The 25,322-nt window shown below is 41.3% G+C and overlaps 2 protein-coding genes across 9 annotated transcripts in view; one reads left to right on the forward strand and one right to left on the reverse strand.

Moving 5' to 3' along the window:
• itsn2b (intersectin 2b) overlaps positions 1–20,343 on the reverse strand; it is a 44,463-nt gene extending 24,120 nt beyond the window's left edge. For 2 of the 4 annotated variants that reach the window (XM_061667085.1, XM_061667094.1), the window contains exons 1-6: positions 19,940–20,343; positions 5,627–5,687; positions 4,805–4,897; positions 4,601–4,664; positions 4,296–4,453; positions 3,446–3,598 (exon numbers count right to left, since the gene is read on the reverse strand). In XM_061667085.1, coding sequence (XP_061523069.1) covers positions 3,446–3,598; positions 4,296–4,453; positions 4,601–4,664; positions 4,805–4,897; positions 5,627–5,633 — 475 coding nt within the window. In that variant the 5' untranslated portion in view covers positions 5,634–5,687; positions 19,940–20,343. Of the gene's footprint in view, positions 1–3,445; positions 3,599–4,295; positions 4,454–4,600; positions 4,665–4,804; positions 4,898–5,626; positions 5,688–19,939 lie in introns of those variants that run through there. The other 2 variants (XM_061667076.1, XM_061667104.1) reach the window with 2 other exon arrangements.
• A 2,127-nt stretch (positions 20,344–22,470) lies between these two features.
• Positions 22,471–25,322, forward strand: part of gcfc2 (GC-rich sequence DNA-binding factor 2) — a 12,523-nt gene continuing 9,671 nt past the window's right edge. For all 5 annotated transcript variants that reach the window (XR_009767441.1, XM_061667117.1, XM_061667134.1 and 2 more), the window contains exons 1-4: positions 22,471–22,844; positions 22,994–23,095; positions 24,639–24,842; positions 24,941–25,210. Coding sequence is in view for 4 of the 5 variants with exons in the window: in XM_061667117.1 (XP_061523101.1) it covers positions 22,523–22,844; positions 22,994–23,095; positions 24,639–24,842; positions 24,941–25,210 (898 nt within the window). In the remaining variant the exon portion in view is untranslated. The remainder of the gene's footprint in view (positions 22,845–22,993; positions 23,096–24,638; positions 24,843–24,940; positions 25,211–25,322) is intronic.

The raw sequence follows: 25,322 nt of genomic DNA on the forward strand, positions 1-25,322 counted from the left end.
AGCTGAAACCATCAACGAGATGTCTTGACTCAATACCATCTGACTTTTTCAAAGCTATTGCGAAGTCTGTGCTAGCTGATTTGCAGCAAATAACCAATTGCTCACTTCAGCCAGGCGAGTTTCCTCAAGCTCTTAAAGTAGCTGCCATTAAGCCTTTGCTGAAAAATAGAACGCTGGACGCTTCCATGTTAGCAAGCAATAGACCCATCTCAAATCTCCCTTTAATAGCCAAGATTGTTGAGAAAGTTATTTTTAAATCAACTCAGCAATTTCTTGAACTTAAATTGACTTTTGACAAATTTCAATCAGGTTTCCGAACTCATCACTGTACATAATCTGCTCTTATCAAACTGCTACATGATATAAGGTTGAATACTGACTCGGGAAAGGTGTCAATTCTGGTCTTGTTGGACCTCAGTGTGGCTTTTGAAATTGTAGATCATAATATACTGCTGAACAGGTTGGAAACGTGGGTAGGACTAAATGGAACAATCCTTAAATGGTGCAGGTCCTACCTGGAGGAAAGGAGTTATTTTGTAACCATTGGAAGTGTTCAATCTCATCGAATGGCAATGACCTATGGGGTCCCTCAAGGGTCAGTTCTTGGACCCCTCCTGTTCAGCCTGTGTTGGATCAAATTCTTCAGACCTTTAATTTTGAGTTTTGCATAGCTATGCAGATGACACACAGTTATATCTAGCAGTGTCTCCAGATGACTACAGTTCAATTGAGGTGTTGTATCACTGTCTAAAAGAGATAAATAACTGGAGGAGCCAAATTTTCTTCAATTAAACCACAATAAAACTGAGATAATTGTTTTTGTCAATAAATAAAAGAGAACTGCTGTTAGTAAATACCTGGAGTCACTCTCTTTAAAAAAACAAAGACCAAGTCCGAAACCTTGGTGTTCTGATCGATTCTGACCTGACTTTCAAAAATCATTTCAAATCAATTCCTAAAACTGCCTTCTACCATCTGAAGAACATATCCAGAGTGAAGTCTTGCATGAGTCAAGCAGACCAGGAGAAGCTCATCCATGCTTTTATCTCAAGTAGATTTGACTATTGTAATGGTCTTCTGACTGGACTCCCTAAAAAGAGCATTAAACAGCTGCAGCTCATTCAGAATGCTGCAGCTCGGGTTCTGGCCAGAACAAAGAGGTCAGAGCATAATACTCCAATTCTAAAGTCTTTATACTGGCTTCCAGTCAGGTTTAGAATAGATTTTAAAGTTCTGCCATTAGTTTATAAATCACTAAACTGTTTAGGTTCTGAATACATGAATGAAATGCTAATGGAATATAAACCCAGTCGGGCTCTGAGATCAACAGACTCGGGTCAAACAGTGGAGCACTGAGTCCAAAGCAAACATGGTGAAGCAACATTTAGCTATTATGCTGCACACAAATGGAATAAGTTGCCTACAGAAGTGACGTCAGCCCCAAGTGTGAATGTTTTTAAGTCCAGGTTAAAAACTCTTTCATCCCCCCCCCCCCCCCATTCTTTTTAGAGCATTTCCACTTTTAAATTATATTTCTGTTTTTTTTGTATTCTGTATTTTTGTTTTAAGTTTACAAGCGTTTTTTTGGTTTTTAAATGCTTTTAATCATGTAAAGCACATTGAGTTACCTTGTGTATGAAATGCGCTATATAAATAAATTTGCGTTGCTTATAATTATTATTATTATTTTTGTTAAATGCACCTGTTCCCTTGAGATTGTAACAACTCTAATTTCAAACAGCTTCTGAGTACTGTGGAAAAGTAAACTGTTGTGTATTTTATTACCCGTGTTGTTGTGAATTCAACTAAGTCATAAAATTTTAGTACACTTAAGTAAATAAATAGTGGATTGGCTGGTTGCATGTAGCCCGCTCGACTATAATTCTGATGGCTTTTTGGAGCATAAAAATTGGGTGAGTGTTGATTTTACACATTGCCCATATTTCCACACAACAGATCCTATATGGCCGTAACAATGAACAGAAAGTGTCTATAATTCTTATTTCACACATCCTTAGTTTTATGAAGAATTGCTATGATTTTTTTACTTGGATTTTACATTACATATGAGACTCCCAACATAGTTCGTCGATAATTACTCCAATTACTTATTTTCATACACTCTTTCTATTTCAGTGGAATTTAACTTGATTGTGGCATGTTTTATTTATTTATTTATTTTTAAATCACTCTACTGCAAAAAATGAAACTTCGTTTTATTTAAATTAAGTGATCATTTATTCATCCGACTGGTTAGAGCGTCTGCCTCACAGTTCTGAGGACCCGGGTTCAATTCCCGGCCCCGCCTATGTGGAGTTTGCATGTTCTCCCCGTGCCTGCGTGGGTTTTCTCCGGGCACTCCGGTTTCCTCCCACATCCCAAAAACATGGATGGTAGGTTAATTGACAACTCTAAATTGCCCGTAGGTGTGCATGTGCGTGCGAATGGTTGTTTGTTTGTATGTGCCCTGCGATTGGCTGGCAACCAGTTCAGGGTGTACCCTGCCTCCTGCCCGATGATAGCTGGGATAGGCTCCAGCACGCCCGTGACCCTAGTGAGGAGAAGGGGATCAGAAAATGGATGGATGGATAATTTATTCATATCAAATGAGTTTTTCAGTGTATTTAACTCATTTTCCACAGTAGTCAGAACCTTCTCTATTTTTTTCCCCCTGAGCTATAGAGAGTTGTGTCATCAGCAAATAAAACATTTGAAGACTTTGGAGCTATTGCAGATTTCATTAATTTGGGGCCCAATACAGATCGTTGGGGAACCCCATAAGTTATCTTTAATCGAGTTGAATAACGCAAACTAGAACTAGTAGACATTGCAACAGCTTCTTCCCTCTTGCGATCAACTTCTTAAACACCCAACCTATAATTCCATTACAATAAGCTGGCAGTTTTTGACTTGAGTTCGTTGTCACATTTCTGTGGGGCCAATTATGTATTACTCGGGCACTCACTGTAGTTGTCGCGCCATGCTGCACTATTTGCATATACTGGCCACTCATGCCAGAGTAGCATCTGCTCCATTTGCACACGGACTGAGGAGTATCTGTAACATTTGCACAACCAACATTGTCCCAGATGATCGCACTACTCGTCACTTTAAACCCCATACGCTCCTTGAAGTCTCAGCGCCCTTTGCACTATGGTCATTGCACCGGACTATCGCAATATTAGTCATTCGAACTGCTCTAAGTGCTAGAGGACTCTGCATCTTTTTGCACAATTGTTTTTTGTCAATGTCTTTATGTCTCCAAAGTGTTCTGTAAATTGACTGTCTGTTGTACTAGAGCGGCTCCAACTACCGGAGACAAATTCCTTGTGTGTTTTGGACATACTTGGCAAATAAAGATGATTCTGATTCTGATAAATTGCATCAGTAGCAGAACCACATGGATAATGATCATTTAAAAAGTAGATAAATAAATGGTGTGTACCGGTGGCCAAGGTGCCAGCTGCCATTGGCTGGAGAAGTCCCAGGTTGGGGCCCGTCATTGGTGGCAAAGAGGCGTGTCCTGAGGTTGCCATGGATGTAGGTGTGAACATCGAAAGGTCGGTCCCAGACATCAGGGACATGTGAGGCATCATCCCTAAGGCATAAACACATGACAAGCTAATTACTTAGATGGTAGCAACATGGATGACAACAATTGTCCAAACGGTGTGTTCATGATTTTAGAATTTTTGCATGTACATCTATCTTTAGCTCTAAATCACATTCTGTCCTTAGTTTCTTGAATGTTTCTTTTCAACTCAACAGTACCAACTTGGCTTTGGGATGTAAGTTTTCCACTTTTAAATATTATAGTTGCAAATTGAAAACCATGCTGCATTGAAGACATCAAGCGTAAAATGGCACACTGGCAAACAAGAACGGAGGATAACGAGAGTCCGCTGTATTTGCTTTTCGGCATGTGGCTGTTGGCCATAGTAAAGAGACCAATTTTATGTGGGGGGGAGAAACGGGTTCAACAGGAAAATGGACCGCTACCATAATCTGGGGACTACAAAGAATAATAATGCAGCACATTCGCATTCGTAAATATTTTTGCCATTTCTAGCCATGCATCCTTAAATGTTACAATGTTTAAATGAAGACAACTCTGTTCAACCAATGAACGGCCATATGGTATAGCTCAGGAAGCTTGGAACCCCATCTGAGTAGTTGCACCTGCTTTTGCCAACAGATAAGCAACAATAGTGAGTGGAGCCGTGTTGAGCCTAGTAGGTCACGGGCAGTGGAAAAGGGCATTGGCTCAGAGTTGAAGTGTAAAACATGGGCAGTACCATAAGTAAGACTGGCAACAGGCACAGGAGGCTGCTTCATGATGACTGGCAATACAGACGGAAGCGGCCTTCCCTGGAGTTTAAGCTTTACGAGCTTCATCGCAATGGAAAACTCCAACCTGTCCATCTTCCCATCTTTGTTCATGTCAGCCAGAGCCCTGAGAATGACCGACAAAACTGTCAGTCGAGAATAGATTTGGGGGGGGGGATCCCTTGTGAGGATAAGCGGTACAGAAAATAGATGGATGGATGGATGATTGTTGGAAGGATGATTGTTACAGAATCTGCAGACAAATGTTTCGTACCATATCTGAGCCAGAACTGAAGCGGGCAGCCCTGACTGAAGGAAAAACTTCCTTGCCTGCTCCCCTACAGAGACAGAGAGAAGGCAGAACACAGGAAATTAAGTAAATTGAGAGGGATCCTGTTTTCATTGATGATAAATCTATTTTTAAAAAAATGCTAAATTTGTAGTGAAGAAACCACAGTGAACATACTGATGGATGTACCTGAAACATAACCCACTGACGGGCCGAGGGTGTCAAACGTCTGGTCATGTTTGACCCTCTCTTCTGGAGTGACAGCCCACACATTTGCCCCACCTGTAATACAGAAAAATTAGATAAAGGTGAGTGAGGTGATATTAGGCAGACTAACACTATTAAGAAAGACTGGCAACACAGACCTCTTACTCTATTAATTAATCGGGTCAGCTGCATCTGAATCTGATTAATTTATCAGAACCTGAATCTTTCTGCTTCATAGATACTTGGGATAGTCACTTCCAACCATGTGAGAGGAGAGGGTGACGTTGGTGAACACTTGAACATGAGAACCCTGACCTTAACCCCCACTTCAGAAACTCTCGGAGACTACAAAATCTTCTAGAAAGTTCTAGAAAAGTGGAACTTGCACCCATTTTCTTCCATTTTCACTTCCTGTAGATGTAATTGCCATATGTCCAACATATGTTTTTGTCCTTATAGTGACTCTCATTGTCATTCAATTTTCAAAGAGTAGAGACACTCCCTAAGCTTTCCTTGTTAATACTAAGGTGTTAACTGATTTAATGATAATGACTGAGAGCTGTCACAATTACTTTGCAGTTTTTCATCCACAACTGTGACCAAGTAAATCCTTGGGAAAATGAAATATAGCTAAAAGAAACTGAAGGAGCAAACAGCAGTCGTGACTTCTGTCGTAATTAAGATGACTTTATGGTCTACTTGCACACTAAGGGATAACTTACTATAGCTATCTACGACAAAGAGGAGTATTCAAACATACATGCACACAGGGCATTCATACAAAAAGACAAGGAGCCAGTTTACCATTCATATTTGCTGGTGGCGGGTAACTCCGATAGTGTCCTCAGCTACAACTTGCAGCCATCTGCAAAACACACAGTAGCAGCTCAGTCGTCAGTCAGCACCGCTGCGAGGACAGCACATCAGCAGTGGAGCGAGTGAGGCGGGCAGGAAACAGGAGGGAGAATTTGGTCAGTCAGCACAGTGTAACAGGGCTTCTCCTGTTCCCCTCAGGCTAGGCTACTCTGGCCACATCCCCAAACCTTTTAAAGCACACTGGGAGAGGCTCAAACACTGTTCACACAACTACAGTCACGCCTTATTGGTGCCTGAAATATGGCATTTACAATGACTGTGCAGACTGGCATCTACTGCCATTGGTACTATACTGGAAAAACAGAAATTATTAATCATTTTTTTCTCGAGCAAGGCAGAAACTCATAACCTCAGAATCACTCCACACCATCCGTAGGCTATGTATTTTATTAGGAGTACCAAATGCTGACTGATGTGGTGTCAAAAGAGGTTATGCAACATGAGTTTCCCCCCTTTATTTTTGGTTTGCATGCTTTGTATGAACACAACTCAACATGTTGAGGTTTAAAATCAGTCAATTATCAAGGTGCAAAGGTGCTAATAGTTATACAATGGAACAGCTAAATTCAAACGATGTTGGGGTTATCTTCTTCTTCTTTTCCTTTTGGCTTGTCCCGTTAGGGGTCGCCACAGCGCGTCATCCTTTTTCCATGTAAGCCTATCTCCTGCGATCGTGTCTTCCCTCACGACATCCATCAACCTTCTCTTTGGTCTTCCTCTAGCTCTCTTGCCTGGCAGCTCCATCCTCATCATCCTTCTACCAATATACTCACAATTTCCCCTCTGGATGTGTCCAAACCATCGAAGTCTGCTCTCTCAAACTTTGTCTCCAAAACATCGAACCTTGGCTGTCCCACTGATGAGCTCAATTCTAGTTTTATCCAACCTGGTCACTCCAAGAGCGAACCTCAACATCTTCATTTCCAACACCTGCAACTCTGCTTCCTGTTGTCACATCAGTGCCACTGTCTCTAATCCGTACATCATGGCTGGCCTCACCACTGTTTTATAAACTTTGCCCTTCATCCTAGCAGAGACTCTTCTGTCACATAACACACCTGACACCTTCCTCCACCCGTTCCTACCTGCTTGGACCCGTTTCTTCACTTCCTGACCACACTCACCATTGCTCTGGACGGTTGACCCCAAGTATTTAAAGTCCTCCACCCTTGCTATCTCTTCTCCCTGTAGCCTCACTCTTCCCCCACCACCCCCCTCATTCATGCACATATATTCTGTTTTACTTCGGCTAATCTCCATTCCTCTTCTTTCCAGTGCATGCCTCCATCTTTCTAACTGTTCCTCCAGCTGCTCCCTGCTTTCACTGCAGATCACAGTGTCATCTGCAAACATCATGGTCCACGGGGATTCCAGTCTAACCTCATCTGTCAGCCTATCCATCACCACTACAAAAAGGAAGGGGCCCAGGGCTGATCCCTGATGTAGTCCCACCTGCATCAGGTGGGACTGCAACCATACTGTTGCGCCCAAATACTCACTTCTGTCCTGAGTCTAGCCTCCACTACTCTTTCCCATAACTTCATTGTATTGCTCATCAACTTTATTCCTCTATAGTTCCCACAGCTCTGCACACATTTGTTCTTAAAAATGGGCACCAGTACACTTTTCCTCCATTCCTCAGGCATCTTCTCACGCACTAGAATTCTATTGAACAAGCTGGTCAAAAACTCCATAGCCACCTCTCCGAGATGCTTCCATACCTCCACAGGAATGTCATCAGGACCAACTGCCTTTCCATTTTTCATCCTCTTTAATGCCTTTCTAACTTCCCCCTTACTAATCATTGCCACTTCCTGGTCCACCACACTTGCCTCTTCTACTCTCCCTCCTCTCTCATATTCCTCATTCATCAACTCCTCGAAGTATTCTTTCCATCTAGCTAGCACACTGCAACATATTTCCATCTCTATCCTTAATCACCCTAACCTGCTGCACATCCTTCCCATCTCTATCCCTCTGTCTGGCTAGCCTGTATAGATCCTTTTCTCCTTCTTTAGTGTCCAACCTGGCATACATGTCATCATATGCCTCTTGTTTGGCCTTTGCCACCTCTACCTTTGCCCTGTGTCACATCTCAATGTATTCCTTTCGCCTCTCCTCGGTCCTGTCAGTGTCCCACTTCTTAGCTAACCTTTTTCCTTGTATCATTTCCTGTACTGTGAGATTCCACCACCAAGTCTCCTTCTCTCCTTTCCTGCCAGAAGATACACCAAGTCCTCTCCTGACTGCCTCTCTGATCACCTTGGCTGCCGTGGTCCAGTCTTCTGGAAGCTCCTCCCGTCCACCAAGAGCCTGTCTCACCTCTTCCCGAAAAGCTGCACAACACTCGTCCTGTCTCAGCTTCCACCACATGGTTCTCTTCTCTGCCTTTGTCTTCCTAATCTTCCTCCCCACCACCAGAGCTCTTTTAGGTCACCCTATGTTCGTGCCTCTTCTGGAAAAAAAGTGTTCACTACAGCCTATTTGCAAAGTCTACCACCATCTGTCCCTCCAAGTTCATTTCCTGGATGCCGTACTTACCCATCCCTTCTTCATCACCCCTATTACCTTCACCAACATGTCCATTATAATCTGCACCAACTACATCTCTCTCTCTGTCTGGCATGCTCAGAACTACTTCGTCTAGCTCCTTCCAGAATTTCTCTTTCCCCTCTAGGTCACAACCTACCTGTGTGGCATAGCCACTAATCACATTACACATAACACCCTCAATTTCAAGTTTCAGCCTCATCACTCGATCTGATACTCTTTTCACCTCCAAGACATTCTTAGCCAACTCTTCTTTTAAAATAACCCCGACTCCATTTCTCTTCCCATCTACACCATGGTAAAATAATTTAAACCCTGCCCCTAAACTTCTAGCCTTACTGCCTTTCCACCTGGTCTCCTGGACACACAACATATCAACCTTTCTCCTCATCATCATGTCAACCAACTCCCGAGATTTTCCTGTCATAGTCCCAACATTCAAAGTCCCCACATTCAGTTCTAGGCGCTGTGCTTTCCTAGTCTCTTTCTGCCAAAGAACCCGCTTTCCACCTCTTCTTCTTCTTTGACTTCGACCCAGAGTAGCTGAATTTCCAACGGCGCCCTGCAGGTTGACGCCGCCGGTGGCGGACGTTGTTAACCCGGGCCACGACCGATCTGGCATGGAATTCTTTGGATGAATGCTCATATTTGTTTGGCAAAGTTTTAAGCCGGATGCCCTTCCTGACGCAACCCTCTGCATTTATCCGGGCTTGGGACCGGCCTACAGTTTGCACTGACTTGTGCCCCCATAGGGCTGCATTTAGTTCAGAATTTGAATTTGATCAACGTCTTTGGGATAAATGTAAGCATTAAGAATATTAAACTATTACTTGTACAGTTTAAAAGTGTTCTATAAGTCAGTTTGATAAAAGAATTTTCCCATGGGAATTTTGTTTTGGAAATCTGAATACTGTAGGTGCTTCAGAAGCATCCCAGAATGAGGTTCCAATGTACAGTACAGTGGTATGTTGATTTAAGAGCGACCCGACTGAGTTTTTCAAGATACGAGCCATTAATCGGACGATTATTTAGTTTTGACTTGCGAGCAAACATTTGAGATGCGAGCCCTAGATGGTGGCAGTGAACTCAACTCACTTAAAAAGCAGCAGTTTGGCAGACAGTGAATTTTCAAAAATTAACCTATAAGTTGTTTATTGCCACCCGCAATTAAGGTTTACTGTCAAACTAAAGACAAACAAAGATAATTATACGTATATTTAAAACAACAAAATCACTTTCCCCTAGGAAGGTTCGCAATCTTAATGCTAACACAGAATGCAAAACACCAAAGTGCCCATTTTTATATGGTATTATACCCTTTACAGACAGACTACCACAACACTACTCAAAAGCATATAATGCTTATACTCTGTGAGCAACTAATCTTACAACAGCTTAATGAGACACTCAGTTGTGAAACTCATCTTCCTTTCTGTCTGTATTATGCTACTCGTTGGTGGCCAAGAAGCACACACCAGAAGGAAGACAATGCGGTGCTGGAATGGACTAACGGCATTTCCATTCATTTCAATGGGCAAAGATGATTTGAGATACAAGTTGTTTGAGCATGGTCCCAGAACGAATTAAACTTGTAAGTCAATGCACCACTGTTCTTAGTACTACAGACAGTGATAGCCTGTAACTGCAGACAATTGCACATACATTTACATAGCAATTCTACATTAATGAAAACAAAGACTATCTTTAATACACAAGTGTTGCAATGATGTACTACAATGGTAAGTCCTGCAATAGCTTCAGTACAGCTGGAAAGCAGCCAACACAAAACAGGAATGTTTAGAATTAGGATTGTTAGTGGACACAATAAGGTGAGGTAAAAAAGGAAAAAGTTACCCAGTGCCCAACAAATGCCCTTATTGTATCTGCAGCTTCCACGCTGAACACCTGTCACTATCAGCTAGTACGACTCAAATGACAAAGTCAGAGGACGAAAAGGACAGGCATTCCAATATTTCTACTCAACACTTCCTTCCTGGCAATCAGAAACTAGCATTTCATCATCAGAAGTCAGCTGACAGGAAGCTTTCATGGAGTTTGGCAGGGGAACAGCCTCGATGTGACACAGCAATCCGAGTAGAAAGGGTTCAAAATCAGACAGTAACAAAAAAAGCCTGAGTTATTATAGGAGATACAATTACAGATGGTCAAAACATTGTTTGGGAGTAAAAGAGCATAACACAGAGTGAGGGTGTAGTTAGAATGGTTGTGTTCAATCGATGCCCACAAGGATAGAAAAGCAAACCAGGACTAATCTGCTGCCTGCCATCTGTTGCTCTCCCCCCTTTCCCTCGTCTCTTCTTTTGGGTCAGGTCCTCTCCCTTGGTCGAAGTTACATGATTTCTCCTATTTGGTTGCTACCTCGTTATGCCTCGAGAGCAGTGGTTCTTAACCTGGGTTCGATGAACCCCAGGGGTTCGGTGAGGCAGTCGTTGGGGTTCAACAGAGGACTCGACACGTGCATGCATGTATCCGTAAAAGCCTTTTTAGACTGCATTTTGAATGCCATGTTCATGCCCTTCAAAACACCGCATCAAGGTGGGCGTTTACCATTGCGGCGCAGCGCCTCGAGTTTAAATGCTTTGCTCTTTTTTAAACTCTAACAACATTTCAACGATACACTTGATAGCATTGCTGTGGCGTCAGACAGCACTTACAATTATAAAAAAGAGCCCAAAAGAATCTACTCTTACCTATGAACCCTTTTCGAGGAGTGTAGAAATAACATCAAGAAAAGCAACATATTTTGTTGCGAATTTTCACAACGAAGTCCATTTCTCTGACATGAGTGGCACTTATCAAGGGGAATGGCAACAGCAAAATGCACATTCACTTACAGTAATTTTTTTTTTTGTTTGTTTTTGGTGTGAAATTCATGTTTTGTTGGTTTAGTTCTTTTAACAATGATTTTGTGTGCAACTGATGCGCAGTTCATTCTGTGCGTGATCTGGATGACTGAGAAGCTGCACAGACAGTAAAATATACCCGTTTTGAATTAGAAAAACCCTATTTTACTTTTCTAATTACAAAGGGTTGAACTCCAGATGAAACTTGCGGGGTTCCGTACCTCCTACAAAGTTAACAACCACTGCTCTAGAGTATAAGCAGATCTCCCAAATGCTACAATCAGCTAATCATTCATATCTAATTTGCTTCAGATAATATCCATTTAATTGTTTTCTGTTCAATGCAACAATAAAACATCTATTTTACTTCACTTATAGGTCAATAAAAAATAAAAGATCTTGGAAAAAGGCCCACCACTGCTACATCAGTATTTAATAGCCGTGGCCCAATGGTTAAGATCATCGCCTGCCACCGTGGGGGACCGAGGTTCAAGACCAATACTGGACCATCCGCCAACAGCCCCTGGACTCACGGCTGTGGTGTCCTTGAGCAAGACACTGATAGCCCGAAATGCTCCCTGGGCGCTTCAGCTACCCCCTGCTCCAGTGTGTTCCACTAACATGTGTATGTGTTCACTGTGATGGGTTAAATGCAGAGAACAAATTTCATGTACATGCATGCAACAACAGCTCCTGTGTGAGTGTGGGCAACACGTCTGAGACAGGCTACACGTAATGCCCGGATCAAACTACAACACAAATTTGCTCTTTAAAAATTGCACTGTCAGACTACTGCAATAAAATCTTGTATTCCGATACCACCGCATCTCGTTTTTTACGATCATTGGGCCTTATCTTGTAAACTCAAATGCGACCGGATACACTCGTTCCCATGGCGACGACAACAAGAGTGGAGCGCGGCGACGGTATTATAAGGACAAAATGGGGAAAAACGTGTGTTGGTGGTCACCGGTGCTCAGGACAGCTTGAGGTATGGTACCGTACTTTTAATACAATATGGCTCACAAGCAGGTAATAAAAAGTTACGTAGCCTAGCAAGTGCCCTGCGATTGGCTGGCAACCAGTTCAGGGTGTACCCTGCCTCCTGCCCGATGATAGCTGGGATAGGCTCCAGCACGCCCACGACCCTAGTGGGGAGAAGCGGCTCAGAAAATGGATGGATGGATGGATGGATAGCCTAGCAAGCTACTGCTAGCACGAATGGTCGGACATAAACATGCCGCCGTTCTGTCGAATCATGCTCTAAAGTTTCGATGTGAGTGAAATCATTTAATTAAAAATAAAGTAATTTAATAACAGTAAGTTAGCACCCATTATTTCTGTCATGTAACGTTGGTTTAACCTGACTGATTAGAATACACGATCTGATTAGAGCAGTGATTTCCAACCTTTATGGAGCCAGGAAACATATTTTACAATTGACAAATCTCACGGCACACCAACAAACAAAAATGTCACAAAAAGTGAATACATTAATTACTGTATTTAAGCCCCCCCATCTAATACAAGACCATTAATTTGTTGTCTGTCACTATGCCTCACTGGCATAAATAGAGGAACAAAGATACATTATTTATTGTAAATATAATTTTTTGGTCAATTAAGTACACAAGTGTATACAGTAAATGAACAGGTCATTTAAATAGACACATTCTTGTGATCTGATCGGTGATCGATTATCGTTTTTTTTAACTCGCTGATCAGTCCCAAAAATCCTGATTGTGTAAAACCTAGTCATCACATGTGGGAAAGGAACATCACAGACACCATGCACATCAGCAGTTTATTGAACGCCGGGAGAACAGTAAAACATACTAATGCAACGAGCACACTCACACAGGAGCTGTTGTTGCCCACAGCTCACATCCTGGCACTCACAAGCGGACGCATCGATGTTAACATGCCACAGCACCAGGCCCTGCCTCTTAAAGGCACATATCTAACAAACACACATACCACAATATGCACAATATTTTCTCTACATTTTATGCTTGCAATTTCTTTACAGTGTGTTCAATAAGTTTGATTGTGTTTAAAGCGCTTGGAAAGGGGGGGGTGGAGGGGATGGGGTTAACCATTTTAAATAAGTTTTTTATATGGTCTCTCATATTGCAGATTTTCACCTATTTCAGGTGGGTCTGGAACGAATGGAATCCCCCGTGAAATACTGTGGTTCAATGTACCGGTAGTTTTATTTAGTCTTACTATTCTGCAGTAAACGTATTTGTGCACTGGAATAACACTTATAACACTCGCTGTAAAGTTTTTGAAATAATTATGATGGAGCCAGTTTCAGATTATTTTCATTTATACACTGTAAATAGTTGGTGAAATGCAAACAAATCGAAGCACCTTTAATAGATTGTTCGACCTTGGGGATTCCACTGCAGACATTTTTTAATAATCAACCATCAGACATCTGGCTATCACTCGGCCGACTGCAGTATTTCATTTCACTAGAGGCTTGACTTTGCTAGTCAAACCTCAAGTGCCTGAATTTGACTTCAGTTGCTGTTGAAAAGGTCATGCCTTTCTCACTAGTGATATACAAAACACTAAACTGTTGGATAAATAGCCTGCCTGACGTTGACACAGTGTGTTGCAATAGTAGCAATGAATCCTGGAAGTGTTATTCCAATCAGTGAATCGTTTAATACTAAACCGTGCAGACATACATTAAAAAGGGTCTCATTCTGAACTAGATAGTGGCGGAAATGAAGATGTTGAGGCTCGCTCTTGGAGTGACCAGGTTGGATAAAATTAGAAATGAGCACATCAGAGGGACAGCCGAGGTTCGATGTTTTGGAGACAAAGTTCGAGAGAGCAGAATTTGATGGTTTGGTCACGTCCAGAGGAGAAATAGTGAGTATATTGGTAGAAGGATGATGAGGATGGAGCTCCCAGGCAAGAGAGCTAGAGGAAGACCAAAGAGAAGGTTGATGGATGTCGTGAGGGAAGACATGAGGGCAGTTGGTGTTCGAGAGGAGGATGCAGGAGATAGGCTTACATGGAAAAGGATGACGCGCTGTGGCGACCCCTAAAGGGACAAGCCGAAAGGAAAAGAAGAAGATTCTGAACTAGATAGTGATGAGAAATAACCTCAAACCATTTTTGGTATTTAATCCACCCACTTCCTTGTTCCATGTGTCTGCCTCTCAAATTACATGGTACCTCGACTTGTGAGTGAACCAACTTCGAGAAACACTGTTGCACGGAATATATTTTCATCTAGAATTGCAAGCAAAGATTTGAGCTACAAACGCTATCTATAGTGGCAGATAACTTCACAACAAGCAGCAGTTTGGCAGATAGTAAACAATTCTTCAACAAAGAGGCTAAGTACTTGCTTCAAGTCATTTATTGCCACTTCTAGTTAGTTTACTGGATAAATGAACATAAACAAATATAATTAAACATTGTGTGCTTGACCAAACACTACATAACTTTGAAGAAAGTCCACTATCTTATCGATAAGCACAACACAAAACGCCATAGATAGGCTAACGTAACTAGCATTGATGTTGCTGTGTTATAATCCTTTAAGCAATAGATATTTGAACACAAATAGTGCAGCAACAACAACAATATAAAAATACTCTGAGGCATATATTACTTATCCTCTGCAAAAAAAAAAAAAAAAAACTACCGGTATTACTGCAGCTTACAGAGCAGTTGTGACTGTTTGCTTTGTGTATATTCGTTAGTATGTATTGTACTACCCTCCCGGTGGCCAGGGCACACTAAGAATGCATGAAATGATACACATACTGTTTCATTACTGTATGTTTTTATTAGGCTTTACACAATCAGGATTTTTGGGAGCGATCAGCGAGTTTAAAAAAACGATAACCGATCCAATCACAAGATGGAGGAATGTGTCTATTTAAATGACCTGTTCATTTACTGTAAATACTCGTGAACTTAATTGCTCAAAAAATTATATTTACAATAAATAATATATCTTTGTTCCTCTATTTATGCCAGTGAGGCATAGTAACAGACAGAACAAATGAATGGTCTTCTATTAGATGGCAGGAAGTAAATACAGTAATTAATGTATCCACTTTTTGTTACATTTTTGTTTGTTGGTGTGCTGTGACATTTTTCAATTGTAAAATGTTCCTTGGCTCCATAAAGGTAGGAAATCACTGCTCCAGTCATATCGTGTATTCTAATCAGTAAGGTCAAACCAACATTACATGACAGAAATAATGGGTGCTAACTTACTGTAATTAAATTACTTTATTTTTTAATTACTTCACCCACATCGAAACTTTGAGAACATGATTCGACAGAACGGCGGCATGTTTACGTCCAACCGTTCGTGCGACCACTCTCTTGCTAGGCTACATAACATTTTATTGACTGATTGTGAGCCGTATCGTGTTAAAAGTACGTCAACATACCTCAAGCAAGCCTTAAACGAACGTCCTCTCCTGAGCACCGCTGACCACCAAACACGTTTTTCCCCATTTTGTCCTTATAATATAGTCGAGCCGGGTCGCTCCACTCTTGTTGTCGTCGCCACGGTAACGAGTGTATCCGGTCGCATTTGAGTTGACAAGATAAAGCCCAATGATCGTTAAAAAACGGTATGCAGTGGTATCAAAATACAAGATTTTATTGCAGTAGTCTGACAGTGCAATCGTGAAAGAGCAAATTTGTCTTGTAGTCTGCCGGGCATTACGTGTTGCCTGTCCCACACCGCCACCGTTATTTTTTTTTTTTTTAGAACTTCATTGGCCGTCAGATATTTACAGTACTACGTCAAAAGACACGTGACAAGGCTAAAAATAAACTTGCTTTTGGATTCAAATATACTGTGCACGCGGCGATGCGGAGTTCATGTCTTTTGCGTATTGGCGAATTATGACATTAAAGCCGATCAGCATAACATGCACGGTTTTCTTTGTTCATGGTCGCTCCAAAGATACTGTTGCTGCTAAACTCACTAATACAATGTCCTGTGTCACAACTTGGTTGCAGGAGTGCTGTCTACAGCTAAACGTTTCTAAAACTGTAGGCATGTATTTCACTAAAACAAATAGAGTATCACCTGACCCCGACATACTTGTTAATGGAGAAAAAATGCAAATTGTCAGCCAATACAAATACCTTGGGTTAATAATAGATTCACAGCTTTCCTTTAAAGCCCATATTGACAAATTGTGTAAAAATATCAAATTAAACCTCGCAAATTTTCGTGCAATTCGAAATGAAATGTCAACTGAAGCCGCAAAAAATTACTTATATTCAATGATTCTTAGTCACTTTAACTATTGCATAACCAGTTGGTCCCAGGCTGGTCAGAATGCAAAAAAAAACATTGGAAGTTTTGTACAAACAAGCAATTAAAGTGACGGATAAAAAAACCAAGGCACTATCATCACTGTGCAATTTTAAAAAAATACAGTCTTTTAAACTGGGACAGTCTTCACATATTTGCAGATTTAAATTTGATTTATAAAGTACTGCATGATTTGGCTCCAGCTCCTCTGGCTGAGTTCATCAGCCAAAGAAACAGCTCTGAGTGTGTCACTCGAGGCTCTGTCAGAGGTGACTGTCTCATTCCTCTGCGCAGGAGCACTTTCAGTAAGTCAGCCTGGTCAGTGAGGAGCGCTGGTGAGTGGAACTCAGTACCTGAGGAGGTTAAACTGCTTACAACATACAAGGCCTTCACAAAAAAACTGAAAATGTGGTTAGTTAACACCTATAGCTGCCAACACTAAAAGACAAGTATGTTATGATGTTTTTTTTTTTTTTTTTTTTTTGATCAAATGATTTGTGGTTTTATTCTCTCTTAATAGTAAGTCTTTATGTATCCTGTTTTATATTATATTGTCTTGTAGATGTATTTTACTGCTTTTTTACATCATGGCCAGGGGACTACAGATGAAAACTAGCCTTCTGGCTAATTCTGGCTTTTTTAACCATGTGTATTTCATGTGTTTTATGAAATTGCATTGTCCCCTTTCAAATAAACTGATTAAAATATTGGCCGATACCGATCAGCCCGATCAAATCGGTGTAAAGTCTAGTTTTTTTAAGTATAATGCAGGAAATTTTTCTTCTTAAAAAAGCAATTTCTTGTTAGTGTTTTGTGGGAGGTTAGCGGATTAATGGCATTTGCATTCATTTCAATTGGGAAAGACGATTTGAGATACAAGTGTTTTGAGTTATGAAAGTGTTCACGGAACAAATTAAACTTTTAAGACAAGGCACCACTCTCGTTTGTTCGTTTCCAAAGACATGCCTGCTCAGGGAGGAGTACTGCCTGACCAGCTAGTTGGTGTTCTACTACAAATGATTGATTCATCCTTGCATACTGCCCTCACGCCAGTAACTCCCTGCACATTATTTCTGGTTGATGACTACAGGTCTGCCTCATTGTCGCTTTAATCCACTGATTTCCAACCTTTATGGAGCAAAGGCACATATTTTACAATTGAAAAATCTCATGGCACACCAACAGACAAAAATATCAGAAAAAGTGGATACATTAATTACTCCATGTACTTCCTGGCATCTAATAGAAGAGCTTATATTTGTTCTGCTTCCCACTATGCCTCACTAGCATAAATAGATGAAAAAAGATACATTATTTCTTGTAGTAAAAAAAATAAAATAAATAAAAATAAAAAAAACATTTTGAGCAATTAAGTAAAGTTTGATCATTTCCGAGGGCACAGCTGAAAAGCGCTCACGGCACACTCATGTGCCACGGCACACTGGTTGGGAATCACTGCTTTAATAACTCATTCCTCCTTCTCCTGCTCAATTAGTTACTTTGACACAGGAATTTCCTCATCGTGACCTTTTCCATAGCAATACAGAGTTCAGTTGAAATATGTGCTAATAGGAAATACAACAAATTTTAATGTAAAGGTGCACCTGCATAATCTAATGAGATTCAATACAAATCATACAATGGAGATTCTCAGGTCACACAAAGTTTGTTGCAGGATTGATTGACTCACTATAACAACAATTCTGTTTGAGTATTACCTCTCTGACAGTACCAGTCAGCATTGCGCATTTTAATATTGCTCCTGTAGGTGTACCTAATGCTCTGGCTCGTCAGCAAGGGTGCCTAAAAGCAGGTGAGTCACCACAAAAGCTTTTAGACGTGATTGAAACACATGCACGAAAGAAAACACATTTAGGAAATCTTTTGAAGTGTTTCATACCGTGCCGAATTGTTGCTGTAGGGCAAGGCTCTCCCTGCTGAATTTGGCTTCTTTGCCTTGCCCTGATTTGTCCACATATGGGGATAATATGACAGGACTGGAGAAATCCAACTGTTTTGTACTGGGTACATTTAAATGGTGGTGCATGGTGCAGGCAATGATGTTTGCATGGTATGAGCATATTTTGTTGTTTTTGGAAGTAGCAGTGGAAAATAAAGTTTGCCAGTATTGATTCAAACCAAGAAAAAAAACTGTTGTGAGCAAAAACTGTCACAAAACGTATATATAGTGAAATAATGAACCTGTCTCAATTTACTCTCAAATTGACTTTGGGTGAAATGTTAACTGTTCAGTTGAACACAAAGCTGATATACTCACAGGAAGATATGCCTTATTCTGTTGTATGATTGGCAACAGGTGGATACACAGGTTTGCCATTAAGTGGAACAGCATTTAATTGTTCCGCCTGTCACTATACACCGCTGGCATGGATAGATGAACAAAGATATGCAGTATTATTAGTATCTATCCATCCGTTTTCCATAACACTTATCCTCACTAGGGTCGCGGGTGCGCTGGAGCCCATCCCAGCTAACTCTGGGCGAGAGGCGGGGTACACCCTGAACTGGTCGCAGGGCACACAGAAACAAACAACCATTCGCACTCACGTTCATCTATCTTATTAAAACAACACATTGCAAAGGCATGATGAATGATATTCCTTTTATCTAGATGATATTGTAAATATATGATCTGCGAGAGCTGTATGAAATGTATGCAGTCAGTAGTGCATCTTCCAAGTGATGTTATGAGAGGCCCTCATTGTGCCTCTTTTGGATAATGTCCAGTATAACAGTCACCCTATGAGACAAACAGATGAGCAATAGCCTATAGAGCAGTGATTCTCAAGTCTAGCACTTGTGGTACCACTTATGTGGTCCATGAAATAATCCCAGACGCCCAAGTGCAGCTCAGTTCTATTTCATTTTTTAGTACAACACACTTGCATTTATCTTGAAGAACAGTCTGTTTCTAAACTTTTATTTAGGTAAAATCTTTAATACAGCTTAACTGAATCATTAAGTAGTCCCCCCCCCCTCCTAATTTTAGGCGCAGTTTTAATGTGCAAACTCTGCGTCATGTTACAGTGGGTGTATACTTTTTATGAACACATCCTCCCTCTTTTATATTTAGGCCTACCATGCTACTGTATTGTTGGTCAGACACATGTTGTTGTTTAGATCGTACATTTAGTAAGAGGTTAGAGCAGCACAGATATAAAGAAAACCTCATACAGTACTTTCACCATAAACAGCCTGAGATGAACTTCTGCCTCAATGTGCAACTCACACAAACATTCTCAAGAGCTCTCGTGTGCTGCCTCCAACCTGCTCGACCAGTTTCAATTACTGTACTTTCAAATCTGCCTCAACTGATACGCTCGTAACGTAAAATATGCACCGAAGCAGCTCTTTTATTACGAATTCACCATTCAGAATATTGACCATTCAGCTCGCCGTCCCAATCACTTTCCGTCGCAGGTTATTTCTAAAAGGAAACGTAAATTGAATGGAAGATTGTACTCTTTAAATAAGAATTATAAAATTATTTCAACTTACCTTCAGTGGCTCTCTCTCTCTCTCTCTCTCCCTCCCTCTCTCTGTCACTGACTCACTCGGGGTCGAAGAGCTATTTCAGAGTTTTCCAAATGTTCTAAGTTAATATCCTCCTCCACGGGAAGACTTCCTCGCCGACGAAGTTTAGTGTCCGACGAAAAGCGAGAGTGAGTCAGAAGTGTTGGCAGTTTCTACTCGTTTCGCTGCTCCTTCTCGGAAGGACCTGTTGCTGACAGCTCGTTGAGTCAGTCAGACACACCACCAACATGGCTGACGACCACTATTGGCTGTCTTGTCTGCTGTTGCCGAGTGGTTGCTCCGCGGCGCTGTGAACGTCTGTCCCGCCAGGGTGGGAGGAGAGACGAAAGGGAGGAAGAAAAGTGGGACCGGGAAGAAAGGTGGACTGATGACGTAGTGTTATGAGACCGGGCAATATGAACTCATTTCCCGTTTAAAAGCTTATACACTGAAATATATTATTGCGCCATTCATTAGCTAGGGCGTGCTGTCATTACTATCATCATTACTGTCCCTTACATTTTAGTCTTCCAACTTGTGGATAAGGTTAAATGTCTGCCCGTTTCATTCACAGACATCAAACATACATAAAACCCCGCCTTGCAAGGAATTGTACATAAACGTCGCCGCCATGTTGAATGTGGCAATGTGTCATTTTGGTGCTTTATTATGGCGTACCATTTTTTAAGCCAGATTTCATGACATGAAGAGCTAAAACAGTCAACTCTTTGTCAACTATGGGCCTGTGAATCCCTCTGAGACTCTTTTGTGATTAAGGGCTATACAAATGAACTTGACAAATTTACTTTGAGCAGCTACAACCAATTGTTTTTCATAAGCCTATCAAAGGGTTGGGCTGTCACTTGATGGTAAAAAAAAAGAGAAAAAAGGAAAAGCATAGCAAATAGAGGTTAAAAAAAAAAGTTAAAATGTACTAAAATAAAAACTAAAACAAATACACACACACAAAAAAATCTAAGATTAGGGGACTGGATTCATTGTATTGTTGTATTGTTTATTTTATTGCCATTTTTCAATGCATTGAAATATTGCTAAAAATGTAGTTAGCTTTATAGCATAATTGCCTAAGTCATTTTTAACTTACTGTGACATGTAAAAAAAAAAATAAAAAAAAAATAGGGCTATTATTTTTTGCTAACATTTGTGTTTCTTTCTTTATGTCTGTGTAGATTCTCAGTCATCCAGGTCATTGTATCCACAAAGGTTGAATTGAGGCAACCACCACTCTTCTGGTTGTTTTTTTCTCATTTTCTGAAAATGTTAGAAAAAAGACATAGGCTAGCTAACGATAACGATGAAACATTACCATATAGTGATTAATTATATCTTCACCACCTCATTTGTGTAGGGTGCAGCAGCACACCGTTATATTACTTTTACGATAACACAAATTATAAATGTTAAACCATACCTTTAAAAGCATGGTCGACCCAAAGGGTTAACCTGGCATCAATGGCAAAGGTATCTATGGTCCTTACAACTAAGTACCAAATATACAAGATCTCAATCTTCTTTTTAATGTTCTGCCCAAAACGACTGTAAAACAACAAATAAATCTCAGCTCCTTCATCCTAACATAACAGTTTAAAGTGAGTGAGTTAGTGAAAGATACTGTACATCAGAGGTCGGCAACTAGCAGCCCGCGGGCCATGATTAGCCCGCCGCTAATTATAGCTGGCCTGCAAGTTGACGTTTGTCAAGGCACGATACTGAGCTGGGTTGCTACAGCGCAATGACGGAGTGGGGAAAAAAAGGCTTCACTTCCTTGTATTTAAGCACCTGATAGGCTGCGTAACCCATGTGACATGAGACAATGTCATAAGAAATACACTGATTGGCTGACTGACTTGCCCAGCTACAGATCGGAGGTTGCGCCGGCTGTACCTGTTTACGTAAGGGGTGTACGTTAATAGCCCTATTCAAAAAATAGTGGTGACAACTAATGTTAATTGCAGGACACACACACCTCATCTGTCTGAGCGTCGCTTTGCAATCGATCGGGCGAGGTGCCCCTCACGCTGCTTCCTTCCCCCCAAGAATAACCAATACCGGCAGACCTCTGGCAGCCAAGGTGGACCTCCGCTTCGCGCTACCACTATCTATTTTAGGGGGGATGATGATTGGTTTTAGGGGGGCTAAGACAACAAAACTTCGCCAGAAACACGTAATACCAAATAATCTTTGGGGTGGGGGTGTTGACATAGGCCTAGCTACGCCCCTGCTGTCTGGGGCCAGGTTTTTGTGTGTGAATGGTAAATGATTGCGAGGCATTAGCATTAACTTTGTAGGTTGTTGCTTTATGAAGTTCAGGTAATTGACTAGCATTAACATGTATGTGTGTATGTATGTATTTATTTATTTATACGAATGAATTTCACTTGTGGATGACTAAAGTGCATATCTGTCTAGTTAACGGGGTAGCTATGACACATTCAATATGACAGACGCGTTTCCATCTTTTTTACGACAGTTGTAAACACTTTTCGACGCGACGTACCTCGATTTGTTTCTACTTCGAAACCTAGATGCACAAGTGAGGGCTTCAAAATGTTCAAAAAAAAGTCCAGGAGAGTTTTTCGACAGAGAAAAGGAGACTCTAGTGATGAGGAGGAAACACCGGTGAACAGGTCGGACGGAGCCGGGTCAGAGAAGGCAGCGATTGTGGCCTGTAAACCGTCCAGATTAGGTCACTCCCGTGGGATATCGTGCAGTTCAAAGCGGGAAGCGACTCCGTCGAACGTGGATGATGGTGACGGAGAGGACGTGGAGATATCCGAACGGACGATAGACACCGACGAAAATGTGAAAGACAATTATGACATCAAGACGAAAACGAGCACCGTCCTCAGTTTCTCTGACGACAAAGAATGTAAATATGTCTAAACGTCGTGTACGCAGTAACAAACGTTGGTTTTATAGCAGATTACAAGTTAGCTAACATTAGAGCAGCTTTCAGTTCCATTTTATTCATCACTATTGGTAGTCACTGAATATTATACCTCTTTTTTGTTCTTTAAGCTCTGGAACCCGAGTTTAAACTAAAGAAGTCGGTTGATAAAGCTGTGTTGTTTCAAATAAGGAAAAAGGAAGCTCTACCTGCCAAAGACAACCACAACAATGGTAAGTTAACTATTCGGTTCCAAGTTTAGACATAAGGGTTGCATGACTTCAGATTTATAAAAAAAAAAAAAAGTAAATACTGTTTATGTCAAGTCAATGTCAAATAGTCGCAGATGACATTTATATTTTTTTCAATACAGTAGGCAACTCTAATTATTATTTTTTTTAAATCACAGGAGGTGGGAATGCTTTCTAGTCTATGTTCACCAACAATTGACAGCTCATACACTAAATTTAGGCAGAACATACATGTAAGAATCACCCTGGCTTGCCAGCTCTCACGTGATGGTATTTCCAGCCAGAGAAAAAAAATGCTATTTGCAATAGTTCGGTGTGCTTGTCACTGGGACAACCAGGTAATGTTTGCACAACTTGGCCAAACGGGGAAACCCTTAGTCATTCTGGGCCCACCACAGAAGCAGGTTCTGTATTTGTGGTGTTTGCAAATAAGACCGACTGCTTCTTGTGTGGTGAAATAATTTGCTGCTCTCTTTCCACTTTGATAGTGTGGGCCGAAAAGCTATTCAAAATCCTGATCGAACCTGTCTCTTTTGCCTTTCACTGATTCGCCCTCACTTACCAAGCTGCACATTAAAATATATAAGACAATTTAAATCAATCAGTCAAGGTAATTTCATTTGGCGTATTCATGTTTGCGGCAAGTGGCTCTACCTCCTCAAGCCAAAAACGCGACACTAGCAACTAGTCTGCATCACGCTCTAAACGTCATTGTGGAGTAGTAAAGTTGAGTTAGTCGACGAGTTGTACAACCCCTAATTCACATACATTAATTGTCCTCTAGAACAGTATTACCCAACATTTATTGAGCCAAGGTACCTTATTTGCATTAGGAAGCTGGGCTCGAACACAAAACTATTACTATGTTGTATCAATGGCAACAGGAGGATACACAGGTTAATTGTTCCTTCTGCAATCTAGTGGAAGAGAATTTAATTGTTCAACCTGTCACTACAGTATACTCCTCTGGCATAGATTGACGGACAAAGAAACATAATTTGTTGTAAATAATAATTTTTGGATTAATTCAATGAAATTGGCAAATTTACAGCAGCACACCTGATGATCTCTTGCTGCACACTGTGCCGTGGCACAGTACCGGTAGTTGGGAATCACTACTCTTAACTTAATCAAATATTTTTGCGACTGGTTAGAGCGTCTGCCTCACAGTTCTGAGGACCAGGGTTCAAATCCCGGCCCTGTGTGTGTGGAGTTTGCATGTTCTACCCGTGCCTGCGTGGGTTTTCTCCGGGCTCTCCAGTTACCTCCCACATCCCAAAAACATGCACTGTCGGTTGATTGAGAACTCTAAATTGCCCGTAGGTGTGAATGTGACTGGTTTGTTTGTTTGTATGTGTCCTGTGATTGGCTGGCAACCAGTTCAGGGTGTACCCCGCCTCCTGCCCGATGATAGCTGGGATAGGCTCCAGCACTCCCGTGACCCTAGTGAGGATAAGCGGCTCAGACAATGGATGGATGGATGGATGGACGGAGTGATTATAACATTCTTCTCTCTTTTTTCCAGAACCAAAGGGTATCCTCACATCTGCCTCTCCCAGGCAAGATGATGACAGCCAAGCATCACCACATAGTTCTCACCAAAGTGATAACAATGATGAGGCGGTGAATGATGATGATGATGATGATGATGATGATGAAGGTGAAGATAAGGAAGCTGCCAGTTCCTCTTCATCTAGCTCAAAATGCAGCTACTCTGCTGTAAAACCAGGTAGACTGTTTTTGTTGTGAAAAACTAGGAAAGGTGAATAGTGTACTTTACCTATGATATGTTTCTATTCGTGCTACAATATTTAATTTTGTGTACAGTTGTGATCCCCAATGCCAGGGCCATTGAAGCAGCCAAGAGGCAGCGGCGCAACATTCGAGCCCAGAAAGATTTCATCCCTCTAGACAAAGGTGGCCGCAGCTCCACCGGTAGCACCCCAGAGCGCTACCACAAGGAGGAAATGGAGGATGATGATGATGATGATGAAGACAGGGTTGACGGTGATGATGACGAGCCAGATGATCACGAGAAAAGAATTGAGTTTGCCCCAGGATTAAAAAGTGTGAAGGAGAGGATCGCGGAGAAACTTGGTATGGAAGAAGTAAAAGTACAGTAGTGATATTTGTAGTAGGGCCCGGCCGATTGGGATTTTTTTTAGGCTGACGCAGATTCCGATATTTGGCATAAAATAATTCCGATACC

Source organism: Phycodurus eques, chromosome 2 (genome assembly GCF_024500275.1).
Source record: "Phycodurus eques isolate BA_2022a chromosome 2, UOR_Pequ_1.1, whole genome shotgun sequence".
NCBI classification, from domain to species: Eukaryota; Metazoa; Chordata; class Actinopteri; order Syngnathiformes; family Syngnathidae; genus Phycodurus; species Phycodurus eques.